The 17,666-nt window shown below is 40.7% G+C and overlaps 1 protein-coding gene across 1 annotated transcript in view; it reads right to left on the bottom strand.

Moving 5' to 3' along the window:
- The window catches only part of LOC106567556 (transmembrane protein 132E), a 397,095-nt gene extending 391,805 nt beyond the window's left edge, over positions 1-5,290 (bottom strand). The window contains exon 1 of the mRNA XM_014137017.2: positions 3,965-5,290. Within this exon, the coding sequence (XP_013992492.1) occupies positions 3,965-4,025 (61 nt within the window). The 5' untranslated portion in view covers positions 4,026-5,290. The remainder of the gene's footprint in view (positions 1-3,964) is intronic.
- Positions 5,291-17,666: the final 12,376 nt, after the last annotated feature.

Genomic DNA, 17,666 nt, shown 5'->3' with positions numbered 1-17,666 from the left:
GTGGCAAATCATATGTGAAGATGCAGAATCATCTGGCCAAGTGCATAAAGTTCCCTCAGCGCGCACAACAAGCAACCTCTGACAGAAGTCCCTCTACTTCTATTTAAGGTGAAAATTATGAATCAGACACCTTATTGATAGCAACAGCTCGTGGTCCTTCTGGAATCAGAAGTTTTTTTTGCCTCAATGGAGGAATGTAGTCAGATAAATGCTGATGAATGTCTTGCTCGAGCTGTGAATGCAACTGGTTCACCTCTGATGCTCACAGCCAATGTGTATTGGAAGGGATTTCTGAATGTTCTTTGCCCAGTATACACCCCTCCAACCAGACATGCTTTATCTACTCATTTGCTGGATGCAGAGTTCAACAAAGTTCAAGTGAAAGTCAAGCAACTCATAGAGAAAGCAGACTGTATTGCAATCATCTCTGATGGATGGTTGAACATTCATGGGCAAGGAATAATTAACTACATAATCTCCACCCCTCAACCAGTATTCTACAAGAGCACTGACACAAGGGACAACAGACACACAGGTCTCTACATTGCAGATGAGCTGAAGGCAGGCATCAATGACCTTGGACCACAGAAGGTATTTGCACTTGTGACAGACAATGCTGCGAACATGAAGGCTGTTTGGTCTAAAGTGGAGGAGTCCTACCCTCACATCACAACCATTGGCTGTGCTGCTCTTGTATTGAATCCGCTCCTCAAGGACATCATGGCACTGAAAACAATGGATACACTTCTGCAAGAGAGCCAAGGAAATGGTTAGGTATGTATAGGGTCATCAAGTTAAAGCAGCAAAGTGAAGAATAAGAACACCACATTGAAGCTGCCCAGCAACACCTATTAGGGTGGTGTTGTCATGTTGGACAGTCTCCTGGAGGGAAACGAGTCTCTCCAAAAAATTGCCATATCTCAGTCTGCGAATATGGACAGCCCCATCAAGAGGATCCTCCTGGATGATGTATTTTGGGAGAGAGAGGTAAAGCAGCCTGAAACCTATAGCAGTAGCCATTGCACGGATCGTGGGAGACAATGCCATCCTATCTGATGTTCCGACTGCTTGCAGATGTAAGAGAAGAAATCTGTACTGCCCTGCCCACTTCACTGTTGCTCCAAACAGAGGAAACTGCAGTTCTGAAACAAATCAAAAAGCGTGAAGACTTCTGTCTGAAGCCCATACACGCCAAGGAATACATGTTGGACCCCAAGTATGCTGGCAAGAGCATCCTATCAGATGCAAAGATCAACAAGGCCTATGGTGTCATACTATCGTGTCTCGCCACCTTGGCCTGGATGAGGGCAAGGTTCTTGGCAGTCTGGCAACGTACACTTCCAAGCAAGTGGTTTGGGATGGAGATGCAACAATGTGAATCCAAAAATGTATTGTATGCTGCTGCATAAATTATGTAATATGCCAGGGAGATATGTATACTGTAGCTAAGAAAGTAATACTAAGCATATGTTGTGTAGTAAGATGTTAGTAGCCCATGTGCCTCACCCTAATAGCTTGGTCTATTTACCCCTCTTCAAAATTACACCTACTGTTCTACTATAAACTTTTAGAGAAATGTAATCAATCGACATATTGGAAGAGCTTTCACTGTCTGCTTATATGCCGCCTTTATTTATCCTACGGTTCTAACTTGGTGTACAGTGAGAGCACTGTAAGAACAGCCCATGTTCAGAATTCTGTCACTGTACATTTCAAAAGTGCTAAACAAATAATTATTGACTAACGTTAGGGCCGTCCTAGCTCGGTCATTGTCTTAATCGAAATTAAGGATTGCCTCTTAGCTGCTTGTCGTCCCCATATGCCATTGTTTGTATATCTCAATTGTCATTAGAAACCACATTTGTTTAAGCAAGTCAGCCATGTTTGTTTTTTAGTTTTTTTTTTTTAAAGGTAGTAAATGAGGCTGAATGAACTGTTTCACTTCCAGACAATGCTCCACTGATAGCCAGGTGTAAGATGTTGGGACAGCTTTATTTAGACCTTAACAGTTTGTGGGCACCGTTTGTCACCATTATATTACAATGAATGCATTGTTTATTGTTGTGGCTTTGCTGGCATGCATTCCACTTAATTTTTTGCCCCACCAAGATGTACATGCTAAAATCGCCACTGGTCTTCTGATCCTCGCCCCTACCTTTTTATTAACAGATGCATATATATACTCCCAGTCAAGTGAAATCCATAGATTAGGGCCTAATTAATTTATTTCAATTGACTGGATTTCCTTATATAAACTGTAACTTAGTAAAAAAAAAAAAGTTGCATTTATATTTGTTTATTGTAACTACAATTCATATAGGCTGTATCTCAATCAATTTAACAAATCTTATTTTGTGGTGTGCCTAAATTTGGTGCACCATTTTTTTTTCCTTTTTTTGTGTAGAGCCAGCAACACACACTTCAGTGGAACCAGATCATGAGTGAGCCCTTGGTGAAATTACTTTTGACCGCTATCCTTAGCAATGTGATGCAATACTGACCACTGTCTTTGGGGGTCCCTCATGTAAGGAATACATTGCAAACTATAGTGACTTTGCAGACCAGTAAAAGCCTTTATTTCAGTGTGTGTTGTAGTGCATCCCTCTTTGTGCATTACTGCAAATGGGGCAAAAGGGCGCATCCTAAACCTGAATGGAAGAGCACACCAGAAATATTTATACGGTATTTAAAAATGTTTTTTTTTTTCTAATCGGTTCAGAAAATAAGATGACTAGTGAAACTAAAAACATTGGCTACAAAAACCTGTTATTAAAGTGTGGCAAGCTACACAGCCCTGCTCCCACCTTGTGGAGAGATGCTGTTTGTGGACCCTCAAGTGCACTTGCCCAGGACCATTCATTGCAAATGAAAGCATACAACTGGTTGTATACCTCACTTGCATTAATAACTTAATCCTTACATGCATCTATTGGCTCCTATATTACGCTGTGTGTGCGCAGAATAACAAATCCAAATTTAAAGAGAAGCTGAACTTCTTGCTTTGGCCTCATTTTAGATTTGATTCATTAAAGAAATGCTAGCAGCCATTACTGAATTCAAATGAGAGTTGGTTTCTGGGTGTGGTTTGATGTGGGTTTTTCGCAGGTGGGAAGACTAAGACAAATGTTCTCTCTTCAGCCGGCTGGTGTGCGACTGTGGCAAATTTGGTTTAACTTTGGATAGTCTATCTCCGGGGCTAGTTAGGGCCGTCAATAAATTACACAACGTAAATGAGACAATATTTTGATGTTGCACACATTTTAGTTATCAATAAATGCCTTAAATTGTTCTACTTTAATGTATAGTTGGTTTGCGTCACTGACATTTGGAGGTATTGTATTTTTAACATTACACAATGGACATGGGACAATTTACAGATGTCTCCAACTAGCCCCATATGGACATCCAGAGTCAAACCACATTTAGCACGGGCATTACTATCTGGTTGCATGCAGCTCAGAATTGATGATTACATGTGTGCTGCCAGCTGTGGGCAGGATGAAATGAACCCCCCCACATTCTAAACGGAAGATCATGATTAGTTATTATTAGATGTGTTAGCTGGGGGGAAAAAACTGACACCAATCGGCCCCGAGGACTGGAGTTGCCAATCCCTGATTTAAGTAGTGATATACTCAGGTAGTCTACAAAACTCCGTTATGATAATTTTGGTCATATAAGTGTCATCCATTTTAAACTCTGTAGTCAATTTTTACAGTATAATCAAATGTTTGATTCATATCGATGCAATACAAGATGTTTTCTAAATGAGAAGTTGCAACTGTTTTCTACTCTGAAATCTCAAAATCGCATCTCGCTTGACATAGCCTACCGATAACAACCAAACAGGCGCCGCCCACAGTCGTCGCAACCCAACCGAGATGTAGGCCTACATATCATGGAGTTCAGACACCAAGCTAATCATCATTCTGAAGCATACTATGTCACTCGGTTAGGCACTTACCATTAGAAATGAGCACCACACAGAGCAGAAGAGTTCCTCTGCGATATGGTGAAATTGACATCGTAGATCTCAGTAAATCCAGTAAGCAGGCTTGAATACAGGAGTCTTCAAATATAGCTTCCGACCGGTGTTAGGTCTACGGCAGGTTTTTCAAGAGTCTAACGTTGAATTGTTTACAAGATGTGGGGCTGTAGACTAGGCTGCTGAATCGGTCTGTGTCAAATCCTACAAATGTCTGACTGGCTTAATGAAAACAAAATGTAAGGCACGATGAACGAAAGTCTTCTCTTTATAAAGGGGCTCCAAGCCGGAGAAGAAAGTTACAGGTATCAGGATCAAGTGGCTCGAGACTCCCACGCGTCTGTTTCCAATTGCGCCCTCAATTAAAGTCCACCATGCATGTTCCAAATATGTTGCCAAGTCCACGGGTTAAATAATGCAACAAATGCGCAATTGTACTAATACATTGCAATAAAAAATAACTATTGATGTTGAATTCCTCGCCGTTCAGTTGGCTACGCTAAATGCGGAGGTATTTGATGCTGGTAGGCTATAAACTGCAGCGCCTAAAATTGATAAACGTGTTTTCCAAACGGCCCTGAAACCTAAAACTGGACAGTGGGTGTAGTTTTCCATGATACGGAACCAATTAAACAGAACATTTAACCAAGCCCCGATGCAACAATGTAGCCAACTGACAATGGAGACCATCCGTCGGTTTTTACCGCGCGGTAGGGTACACGGGCTAGGGTTCAACAAAGTGTGCCTTTTGCCAGCTGTCTCATGCCTTTATTAAAGTTCCAGTGCACAGGCGAGAGGAACCGCCAGTAGGCAAAAAAGACTATTCCACACGTAACATAATGTATACGAAAGAAACACTCCACTAATCTCGGGAAATTCCGCGTCTCCCAACCCAAGTCACTGAATGCGTTTCATGCGGTGATTTGGAGGTTCATCTAGTTCCCAGATTGAAAACGGCAGTCCACATAATATGCCTACAACATTTCTATGTTAGGCTACCTTAATTCTCCTCGCCTTTATATTCTAGAAGTCCTGAGTGACAACAATGTTGACCATTTTCACTCAATCCGCGGTAGTAGCCCAAATCCATCCCCTAGCTGTGGTTCAAAACTCACGGACTGTTCGCAATAGCCTGCCCTGTGTTGACCATTCTTTGGCACTCCTCTAATGAAGGAAAGAAAGAAACATTTCGTTCTCGTATACGTTGTGTCCGAAAAAGCGACTTTCTCAAAAGCAGTTGCTACTAAGATCCTTCTCCCTCTCTCAGGCTTGAACAAAATGCTGAACAACGCATCAATCAACCAAATCTTAATCACGTGGAACCCTGACGCGCGTGCGATGCATACTTTATCCAATGAGGTGGACAGTGTGCGTGTGTACAATTTGTACAACATGTTGCATTAACTATGAGTTCGTTGTTCTATAACGAATGGAATTGCTTTTAAATCCGAAATTCAAGGTGAGCAATATGAAAAAGTCTTAATTTCAATAAATAAACATTTATCAAAACGATCATAAGATGCCGATGATACGAAGAGACCATTATATTTATTTTGAATGACAATTACTATTTAGGTGGTTCATAACTGTTCGGGATCAACTTTATGATAAGAGCCAATGCAATAATTCCCATCGTTAGTATTTATTAGGATCCCCATTAGCTGCTGCAGCAGGGGCGAAAATCTGATATCAACTTTGGAGGGGACAATTACATGAAATTTTCTCAAGAGCAATTCCTGAGGGGGACACCAAAAGTAGTGCTGTAACACATAGCCTCCATTGTAATAGGGTAAATGTATATTGAGGAACCAAAGAAATGAGGTGTTTGCCGTACTCCTAACTACCGGTACCCAAAACTACACAACTAATCACAACAGCAATACCATTGCCTTTAACAAATCTTAGTTCAGTCACCAGTTTAAGTTGAGAGTGGGGGTATCCATGGCATTTTCCAATTATGTTCCTATTTTACAAGTCAAAAAAATGGAGAACCTTTCATAATGTTGCCAAACAAAGACTCAACAAACTTACCTGAGACTCCCTGTCTCTGCCAGTCTGTCCCTGCATATCTGTCCCCAACTCTGCTATCTGTGTGCCATCTGTTGCCTGCTCTGCCTAATGACATCACTGTGAAACATTTCCATTAGAATTTAATTTCTTTCTTATGAACATTTTATCAACTAGTCTTTGAGATATTAGGCTACTAGGGTTCTTACTATGCGTTTTGGTGTATTGAAAAATACTCTGATGTCCGTCTTTTATTTTTCTACCTGGTTGGCTGGCTGGCTACACACACAGTGTGTAGGTTATTTACAGTAGGAGATGGGCTTCTATCATCTTCAATCATTCTATTTGGGCTTCGATCTAAAAGGTAGCTAGCAAATGTGAAACGGATTAAAATGACAAGAGTTGACAGCTGTATGAGTTCACCATTTACACAACATATGCTGCAACCTTTTGTAATTTTAATAGTTTGTTTCATATTGGCTGGCTTCCAACAATAGCTGAATTTGCAAAGCTAGCGAGCACCAATTCAGTTTCAGTGGTGTTTGCTATAATCTTTGCTACCCGGGTTAAATAAAGGTGAAATAAAATAATTCAATAAAAGTTCCCTTGCGACAATTTAGCTTTTGCAACGAGACCATTAACCTCTATGGGCTACTCAACAGCCAGTTGAATCCTGTGGCGCGTTATTCAAATCCTTAGATATGCTATTACTTCAATTTTTCAAAAATATGACTATTTTACACCATTTTAAAGATAACTCTCGTTAATCTAACCACACTGTCCGATTTCAAAAAGGCTTTACAACGAAAGCAAAACATTAGATTATGTCAGCAGAGTACCGAGCCAGAAATAATCAGACACCCATTTTTCAAGCTAGCATATAATGTCACATAAACCCAAACCACAGCTAAATGTAGCACTAACCTTTGATGATCTTCATCAGATGACAACCCTAGGACATTATGTTATACAATACATGCATGTTTTGTTCAATCAAGTTCATATTTATATCAAAAACCAGCTTTTTACATTAGCATGTGACTAGCATTCCCACCGAACACTGCCGGTGAATTTACTAAATTACTCACGATAAACGTTCACAAAAAGCATAACAATTATTTTAAGAATTATAGATACAGAACTCCTCTATGCACTCGATATGTCCGATTTTAAAATAGCTTTTCGGTGAAAGCACATTTTGCAATATTCTCAGTAGATAGCCCGGCATCACAGGGCTAGCTATTTAGACACCCAGCAGGTTTAGCACTCATCAAAGTCAGATTTACTATAAGAAAAATGTTCTTACCTTTGTTGTCTTCATCAGAATGCACTCCCAGGACTTCTACTTCAATAACAAATGTTGGTTTGGTCCAAAATAATCCATCGTTATATCCAAACAGCGGCGTTTTGTTTGTGCGTTCTAGACACTATCCTAAAGGCTAAATAAGGGTGACGAGCATGGCGCAATTCGTGACAAAAGAATTCTAAATATTCCATTACCGTACTTCGAAGCATGTCAACCGCTGTTTAAAATCAATTTTTATGCCATTTTTCTCATAAAAAAGCGATAATATTCCGACCGGGAATCTGCGTTTAGATAAACAGACAAAGGAAAAGAAACCATTCGGTCGAAGCGGGCACGCGCCTAAGCCCATAGTACTCTGAGTGGCCACTTGCCAAAAGCGATAAAGTGTTTCAGCCAGAGCCTGCCTCGATATCGTTCAACGTTTTCCCGGGCTCTGAGACCCTATGGAAGATGTAGGAAGTGTCACGTTATTGCACAGATCCTGAGTCTTCAATAAAAAGAGCCAAGATGAAACACTACTTCTCAGACAGGCCACTTCCTGCATGGAATCTTCTCAGGTTTTGGCCTGCCATAGGAGTTCTGTTATACTCACTGACACCATTCAAACAGTTTTAGAAACTTTAGGGTGTTTTCTATCCAAAGCCAGTAATTATATGCATATTCTAGTTACTGGGCAGGAGTAGTAACCAGATTAAATCGGGTACGTTTTTTATCCAGCCGTGCAAATACTGCCACCTATCCCCAACAGGTTAAATATATTTAAGACAATGGTAGAAGAGAGTGTAGTTCTGTTCAGTTTGGATTTCAGTTTATCGCTAACCTTATCACAGGGACTTTGAAGCACTAACTTACATCATCTGCATGCTGATCTTGGAATAAATTGACGATAGCAAAGATTCCATCTTTGACGACGCCACATAAATGGAATAGGTACTAGCTAGCTTAATAGTTAATATTTGCGCGCTAGCTCTGCATATTCAGCTAGTGTGTGTGCGCGATTGACTGGATTAACCTCACGTCAGTTACGTGCATTGAGTGCCTTTCAGACAGCTAAGGAACTGGCAGTGGATCAAACCATTGGGAGGCAAAGGGTGGGGGGGGTCGCAATCTTTTGAAACTTAAAAACGCGCTATTAAGTGTCTATAATCAGCACAATTGCTTTCATTGCGTATTATTAATATTATTTAAATTACATAGTTATGTTTCAGTGATATATTGGGGGGGACAAATCATATTTTTCCCAGGATGGGGGGGTCGTGTCCCCCCCGTCCCCCCCGGGATTTCCGCCCCTGTGCTGCAGTTACTCATCTTGGGGTCCAAACATGATGTTTAATGTTAGATAATACACTGTATTCCATAAGTATATTATTGTAATTTCTGATTCAACCCTGTCTCTTATCTGGTACAGTATTATCTAGTGAGCTCTGATATGTTAAACGTCACTTAAACATGAGTCTTACTCCAGTTGCAGAGAGAGTTACTGAAAAGGTTAGGCTATCTGGTTCCAATTGTTTTCAGTTTGTGAAGAAGAGATTTAATGTAACATTACATGAAAGAAATCTTATGCAGCCTAAAAATAGCAGAATTCAAAACACCGCAGCATATAAACAACCACTATTGGCCACAGTTGGCTAAGCAGATGTCCTCACAGCACAGCTGCTCCATTCACTTCCAAGTAGAGAGAAAGTTTCGATGTGCAAATGGGGACTCCAATTTGTTTTCTCATTGAACATGCCACTTCATGCATTTCATTTGGCTCCATTCTGAGATTTGTCAAGGCTCCAACAATCCACCCATAAAGCAGAGGTCATGATCGCTATCATAAGGGTTCAAAAGTCCTAGACGTGCTGTAGAGTCCAAATAACTATATCACAGCACTGAACCATCTTTATATAGTACACCTTACATTATTAGGATTGCAGATAGCAGTGATCCATTCCCCTTCTGGGGAAAGCTGTGTCATCCTCAGGTCATTGGCTTCCAGATCTTTGAGTGATGTGCTTCACGCGGTCCCCAGGCCCACAATAATATTGCCACTGATAATCACAGAGTATCTTTCACCTCCAAATGTAGAAGCCTACACCACATATCTCACTTGTGGTAGCATTGAACAACATTCGTTATTGCCAGCTCACAAAGGTCTGCTGGGAATATGAATGCCTTGTCCTAAAATATTGCATCTCTTCGGCCTGTCTTGTCCTATAATGTTAGGTTAAGCCACTTTGGTCTTCCAGCGTGAGAGAATGCAGGGGGATATTATCATGCAGTATAGTATAATGGTCTGGTACCCTTTTGGATTGACACACTTACATGTCTGCACTCCATTTTAGGCCACCAATGTTGTCAGTCTCAAAGTACATACTTTGGGGCATGGGATATTATCCAAATGTAGTGAATATTCCAAACTGCAATTGTGCATCAGTGCTAAAACAACAGCTAAATATACTGTAAAACAACAATAGGCTTAACGCTCATGTAGATTTGCATGCCTTAATTTTATGATGTAAGCAAAGTCTCTCCATTTTACAGTCATTTATCTAGTCTCTACCAGAGCAAGAGACTTCTATATACACTACATGACCAAAAGTATGTGGACACCTGCTCGTCGAACATCTCATTCCAAAATCATGGGCATTAATATGGAGTTGGTCCCCCCTTTGCTGCTACAACAGCCTCCACTCTTCTAAAAAGGCTTTCCACTAGATGTTGGACCATTGCTGCGTGGACTTGCTTCCATTCAGATAGGGCACTGATGTTGGGCGATTAGGCCTGGCTCGCAGTCGAAGGTTTCAAAGGTGGTCGATGGGATTGAGTTCAGGGCTCTGTACAGGCCAGTCAAGTTCTTCCACACCAATCTCGACAAACCATTTCTGTATGGACCTCGCTTTGTGCATGGGGGCATTGTCATGCTGAAACAGGAAAGGGCATTCTCCAAACTGTTGCCACAAAGTTGGAAGCACAGAATCATCTAGAATGTCATTGTAGGCTGTAGCATTAAGATTTCACTTCAATGGAACTAAGGGGCATAGCCAAAACCATGAAAAACAGCCCCAGACCATTATACATCCTCCACCAAACTTTACAGTTGGCACTACGCATTCAGGCAGTTAGCGTTCTCCTGACATCTGTCAAACCCAGATTCGTCCGTCAGACTACCAGATGGTGAAGCGTGATTCATCACTCAAGAGAACGCGTTTCCACTGCTCCAGAGTCCAACGGCGGCGAGCTTTTACACCACTCCAGTTGACGCTTGGCATTGTTCATGGTGATCTCAGTTCTTGTGCTGACGTTGCTTCCAGAGGTAGTTTGGAACCTGGTAGTGAGTGTTGCAACCGAGGACAGAATTTTTTTACGTACTACGCTCTTCAGCACTCAGTGGTCTCGTTCTGTGAGGCCTACCACTTCGTAGCTGAGCGGTGGTTGCTGCTAGACGTTATCACTTCACAATAACAGCACAGTTGACTGGGGCAGCCCCACCAGGGCATAAATTTAACAAACTGACTTGTTTGAAAGCTGGCATCCTATGAGGGTGCCACATTGAAAGTCACTGAGCTCTTCAGTAAGGCCATTCTACTAACAATGTTTGTCCTAGGAGATTGCATGGCTGTGTACTCGATTTTCGACACTTGTCAGCAATGGGTGTGGCTGAAATAGCCGAATACACTAATTTGAGGATGTGTCCACATACTTTTGTATATGTAGTGTATGAACTGTTGTGTTAGTCACTTGTGTCCAGAAGTCAGCGTCATTGTGTCCATATAGCCTGTTTCCTCTGATCTGTTGGCAGAAGGACATTCATAATTTGTTTTGTTTTGTGCTGCTGTCATACATGTTTAATTCATCGTGTTGACTATTCTGTCCAAAAGAAGAACAAACTACTGACTTCAACAATAGGACGGAGTTCTTGTTTTTCTAAGGGCTCGTTGAAATTCCACTCCACTAATGAGTAGGATGTATATTTACTTCATAAGAAATTATATTAATTCTAAACAGTTAATATTTTACCAAGCAAAGGATGGTATAAAAAAGTGTTTTCTTTCTTGAGAAGAGTGGGTTAACGCAGACGTCTTCAGACAAAGAAACTTACCTCGAAGGACATCTCAGAAAAAGCCTTAGGCAGTTTGGCATTTTAACACAACATGGACAATATTGATCATATTGCAATATCATAATTTCCTCCAAATTGAGGATACACTGTTGAATCATACCGATTTCCATCTGATATTGCCAGCCCGATGTCGTGTTATATAAGATGTCAAATGCAAAGTGATGGCATGCCCTGCATATTTCAACAGAATTCCCACACCAAAAATCAATTATGAAGCTAAATAAAGTACAAAGGTAACTAGTGTGTGTAATCATGATAAGAATGCCAATGGCAAAACTGAAATGTATATAGGGACCAAAGGACTTCCACAGGTGGCTTCACAACACAGTTATTAATGTTGAAAAACACCCTTTGATGATTCACAGATTGTTCTCTTTTACACACACACACACACACACACACGTTCTCTGCTTGTGGTTGAATGACTTGCCTCTATCTCACCTAGCATTACTTTTGTTTGAAAGGATTGATGTGGCCTTTTAATGACATAGAAGGTTTGTAATGTATCACGAGATTATCACAATTACAATGACATCTTTGGTACTTTCTGTGTAACACCAACTTTGTTTTACTTTTGCCAAAACCCACAGGGCATTCACCCCAAAGCATTCAAATGATGAGGTTCACTTAAAGGAGCAAACTGCAGTTGCCACACTCTGTACATTTTTGGTTAGTCCTTGCACCCATAGTTATGTCTATGAATATGACAGTGGTTACATTTCTCTAGCCCAATCCCTCAGCTTTTTACCGAAACAGGGGTGGAGGTTACGCTTTGTTATTGTTTCAACTGTTGATTGCCACTTTAAAGACACAATTACAGACCTAGGAGGGTCGATGAACACTATTCACACAAGGTGAATACACCACTTTATCACCTATTGTATTAATCTAAATGGACTTACTGCACGGTTTCAAACAACTACAATAAAAAGAAGACTATGTTGACAGGATTCTTCTGACAGATGTCAGCTACCGGAGTCTACGAAACAAGCATCTGTCATGACTCTCCTGTGAGGATACAAAATATTAGGTTACAGTGAATCAGCTCTACAGAGCTCTCTCCCGCAGAGGGGGGAGGGATGGATGTGTTTCTTTTGTTGACACCTCACGTCGATCGTAAACCATAGGCAGCAGACGATTCCTTTTGGGGTCTAGTTTGGGTGATTGGAATATCTGTGTGCCTTATGAAGAGTTTGCTGCCCAAAAACTACAACATCAAACAATGGCCACTGGGACAATATATTTCAACATCTGAATGTTGGGAATGATGAAAGATGGAATATGGAAAATGAATGTCTATTTTGTTTTGTCATTAAAATTGTTATAACGACATTATGACAAAAACATTGTATATTTTTTTTTGTAACCCTTATTTTACCAGGTAAGTTGACTGAGAACACATTCTCATTTACAGCAACAACCTGGGGAATAGTTACAGGGGAATGGAGACAATTGTAAGCTGGGGATGATTAGGTGGCCATGATGGTATGAAGACCAGATTGGGAGTTTAGCCAGGACACCGGGGTTAACACCCCTATTCTTACGATAAGTGCCATGGGATCTTTAGTGACCACAGAGAGTCAGGACGCCTGTTTAACATCCCATCCAAAAGACCACCCCCTACACAGGGCAATGTCCCCAATCACTGCCCTGGGGAATTGGGATATTTTTTTTAGACCAGAAGAAAGGGTGCCTCCTACTGGCCCTTTAACCTGTTAGGGCTAGGGGGCAGTATTTGCACGGCTGGATAAAAAAAATGTACCCGATTTAATCTGGTTACTAATCCTACCCAGTAACTAGAATATGCATATACTTATTATATATGGATAGAAACACTCTAAAGTTTCTAAAACTGTTTGAATGGTGTCTGTGAGTATAACAGAACTCATTTGGCAGGCAAAACCCTGAGACATTTTCTGACAGGAAGTGGATACCTGATGTGTTGTATTACCTTTAAACCTATCCCATTGAAAAACACAGGGGCTGAGGAATATTTTGGCACTTCCTATTGCTTCCACTAGATGTAACCAGCCTTTACAAAGTGTTTTGAGTCTTCTGGAGGGAGATCTGACCGAACAAGAGCCATGGAACGATGATGGCCCATTAGAAACCTGGCGCGCGAGTTCATGTTGGGTACCCTCGTTCCAATACGTTATAAAAGAGTATGCATTCGTCCACCTTGAATATTATTCATGTTCTGGTTAAAAAAGGCCCTAATGATTTATGCTATACAACGTTTGACATGTTTGAACGAACGTAAATATATTTTTTCCCCTCGTTCATGACGAGAAGTCCGGCTGGCTTAGATCATGTGCTAACAAGACAGAGATTTTTGGACATAAATGATGAGCTTTTTTGAACAAAACTACATTCGTTATGGACCTGTGATACCTGGAAGTGACATCTGATGAAGAGAATCAAAGGTAATGGATTATTTACATAGTATTTTCGATTTTAGATCTCCCCAACATGACGTCTAGTCTGTATCGCAACGCGTATTTTTCTGGGCGCAGTGCTCAGATTATTGCAAAGTGTGATTTCCCAGTAAGGTTATTTTTAAATCTGGCAAGTTGATTGCGTTCAAGAGATGTAAATCTATAATTCTTTAAATGACAATATAATATTTTACCAATGTTTTCTAATTTTAATTATTTAATTTGTGGTGTTGACTTGACTGCCGGTTATTGGAGGGAAACGATTTCCTCAACATCAATGCCATAGTAAAACGCTGTTTTTGGATATAAATATGAACTTGATAGAACTAAAAATGCATGCATTGTCTAACATAATGTCCTAGGAGTGTCATCTGATGGAGATTGTAAAAGGTTAGTGCATCATTTTAGCTGGTTTTATGGTTTTGGTGACCCTGTCTTTGAATTGACAAAACATTACACACAACTCTTGTAAATGTACTGTCCTAACATACTCTAAATTTATTCTTTCGCCGTAAAACCTTTTTGAAATCGTAAAACGTGGTTAGATTAAGGAGATGTTTATCTTTCAAAGGGTGTAAAATAGTTGTATGTTTGAAAAATTTGAATTTTGACATTTATTTGGATTCAAATTTGCCGCTCTTGAAATGCACCTGCTGTTGATGGAGTGCACCACGGGGGGGACGCTAGCGTCCCACCTAGCCCATAGAGGTTAACACCACTTCCAGCAGCATCTGGTCTCCCATCCAGGGAGTGACCAGGACCAACCCTGCATAGCTTTAGAAGCAATCCAGCAGTAGGACCCAGGGTGATATGCTGCTGCCAACTTCAATAGCTTTTACACTGGGTATATCAGGTTTACATACTTTACGTTGTATAAAAAATATCCAGGATAAAGGGAATGTTTTTATGACAATAAGATTGTGATTTTAGTTCTCTAACATGATCATAGTAAATTGTGATACCTTGCCTCGTAACTAGCCACGCCCAAGGGAGCCAAGAGAGTGTGTTAGCATGATGTAAACGCCCCTTTCTACCCAAGCATTTGAGTTTGAATTAACATATCAGACTAGAATGACCACGAGCTGCAGCTGAGGTCTATGATTAGTCATGACCCCAAAATGCAACGTTGAAGGAGACAAAGGAACCTTTTAACAATCATTGCTATGGATGAGTAGCTGTTCTAAGAAGGTGAATTTAAGTAGGACCATCCGGTTATTCTCTTCAAATCATTGTGTCCTACACTGCTTTCATTACCACTCTGGGATCATCAACATGACTGATTAGCCATTCTCAGGAGACCACTCTTCCAGAACGAGTGCAAGTAAATAGACAACTAAGAAGGACACTGTGACATCCTGTGGGCAATCAGAGACTTACACCAGAGAACGAAGGAGAAGGCCATCGGAAATAAGAAAGCCCAATCGAACCCTCCTCACCAAGCGGAACCCGGCCCACGAAGGCCTGGGCCCAACAGAGATACCCGACGAAGACCTTCAACACGTAAATACATGCATTACTTCTTACCCATAAGAGCGGCAGTTCGGGGAAAGGTATTGGGGTTATGGCGAGTGTAGTTCCAAAATGTATTCAAGTGTTGCTTCTCTTTTTCGTTTACTCCCTCTTTAACTCTCCATCTTGTGTAACAAGTGTCATATTGTGTTAGTCCGATTGGGACTTGTTGTCATCGTATTAAGTTTCTAATCAATAACCTATACCTTGTGTGTGTGTATATATATATATATATATATATATATATATATATATATATATATATATATATATATATATATAATTTTATCACATAGCTTGTTAGTAAATAAAAAAATCAAATCAATTTGTGTGGTACGGAATTATCAGTGAGACCCGGGTTTGTGCAGATTTAAGGAGTCTACGACGTTCAGAATGAGACTGATATGAGGAAATTATTATTTAGTGACTGGTATGATATCTATATATTCTTGAGTTAATTCGGAAGATGGTAACCTATTAAACAAACTTTTACCACAGTGCCCCAAATTCCTAATGAGTTAATTGTTACATGATTAAGTTAATCAAGTAATAATTAAACGTAGTAAGTAAATTATTTGATAAATAGCAGTCATCACATTAATGATAGGAGGTGTTGTGTCGTGACTATCTCTTTCAGCAGCTGGTGTAAGTTCATCCCCAATCACTATCCATGACTGACAGCTGTCTCCATTCTCTGATGTTCTTCAGCTGTTGTCCAGGGCAGGAAGTGAGAGTGATGGCATCTGAACCCTAGTTACTTTTAAAATGGACCAACAATAGCTACAGTAGCTTTCAGATAGCAAACAAAAGATCTAGCAAATTGATCTAGCAAAATAACCTCCATGTAACCACCTTGCTTAAAGGAACAGAAAGACAGTCATTCTGTGCACTTGCTCATGTGTACACTTACCCAATCAATACCAGATACAGAAGTTCCCGCACTCTGTAATTCTTATCTTCACATTGCGAAAATATCATCATCCCTTAATAAATTCAAATGTAGACTATGGGTCAGCCTGATGAACCAAACTACCCATTACTCGCCTCCATGTAGCCTAACACTTAAACACACTCACACAAATACAAACATGTTTTTTTGAGCACTGAGTTCATCATGCTCAATTTTGATTAGTATGCTTTGTTAAATTGATTGAATTGTTTTGTACATACAGTCGTGGCCAAAAGTTGAGAATTACACAAATATTAATTTCCACAACGTTTGCTGCTTCAGTGTCTTTAGATATTTTTGTCAGATGTTACTATGGAATACTGAAGTATAATTACAAGCATTTCATAAGTGTCAAAGGCTGTTATTGACAATTACATGAAGTTGATGCAAAGAGTCAATATTTGCAGTGTTGACCCTTCTTTTTTAAGACCCCTGCAATCTGCCCTGGCATGCTGTCAATTAACTTCTGGGCCACATCCTGACTGATGGCAGCCCATTCTTGCATAATCATTGCTTGGAGTTTGTCAGAATTTGTGGGGCTTTGTTTGTCTACCCACCTCTTGAGGATTGACCACAAGTTCTCAATGGGATTAAGGTCTGGGGAATTTCCTGGCCATGGACCCAAAATATCGATGTTTTGTTCCCCGAGCCACTTAGCTATCACCTTTTCCTTATGGCAAGGTGCTCCATCATGCTGGAAAAGGCATTGTTCGTCACCAAACTGTTCCTGGATGGTTGGGAGAAGTTGCACTCGGAGGATGTGTTGGTACCATTCTTTATTCATGGCTGTGTTCTTAGGCAAAATTGTGAGTGAGCCCACTCCCTTGGCTGAGAAGCAACCCCACACACGAATGGTCTCAGAATGCTTTACTGTTGGCATGACACAGGACTGATGGTAGCGCTCACCTTGTCTTCTCCGGACAAAGAGAAAATGACTTTACCCCAGTCCTCAGCAGTCCAATCCCTGTACCTTTTGCAGAATATCAGTCTGTCCCTGATGTTTTTCCTGGAGAGAAGTGGCTTCTTTGCTGCCCTTCTTGACACCAGGCCATCCTCCAAAAGTCTTTGCCTCACTGTGCGTGCAGATGCACTCACACCTGCCTGCTGCCATTCCTGAGCAAGCTCTGTACTGGTGGTGCCCCGATCCCGCAGCTGAATCAACTTTAGGAGACGGTCCTGGCGCTTGCTGGACTTTCTTGGGCACCCTGAAGCCTTTTTCACAACAATTGAACTGCTCTCCTTGAAGTTCTTGATGATCCGATAAATGGTTGATATAGGTGCAATCTTACTGGCAGCAATATGCTTGCCTGTGAAGCCCTTTTTGTGCAAAGCAATGATGACGGCACATGTTTCCTTGCAGGTAACCA

Source organism: Salmo salar, chromosome ssa13, assembly GCF_905237065.1.
Source record: "Salmo salar chromosome ssa13, Ssal_v3.1, whole genome shotgun sequence".
NCBI classification, from domain to species: domain Eukaryota; kingdom Metazoa; phylum Chordata; class Actinopteri; order Salmoniformes; family Salmonidae; genus Salmo; species Salmo salar.
Note: the sequence above shows the minus strand (reverse complement) of the source record. Positions and strands in the feature narration are given on the sequence as shown.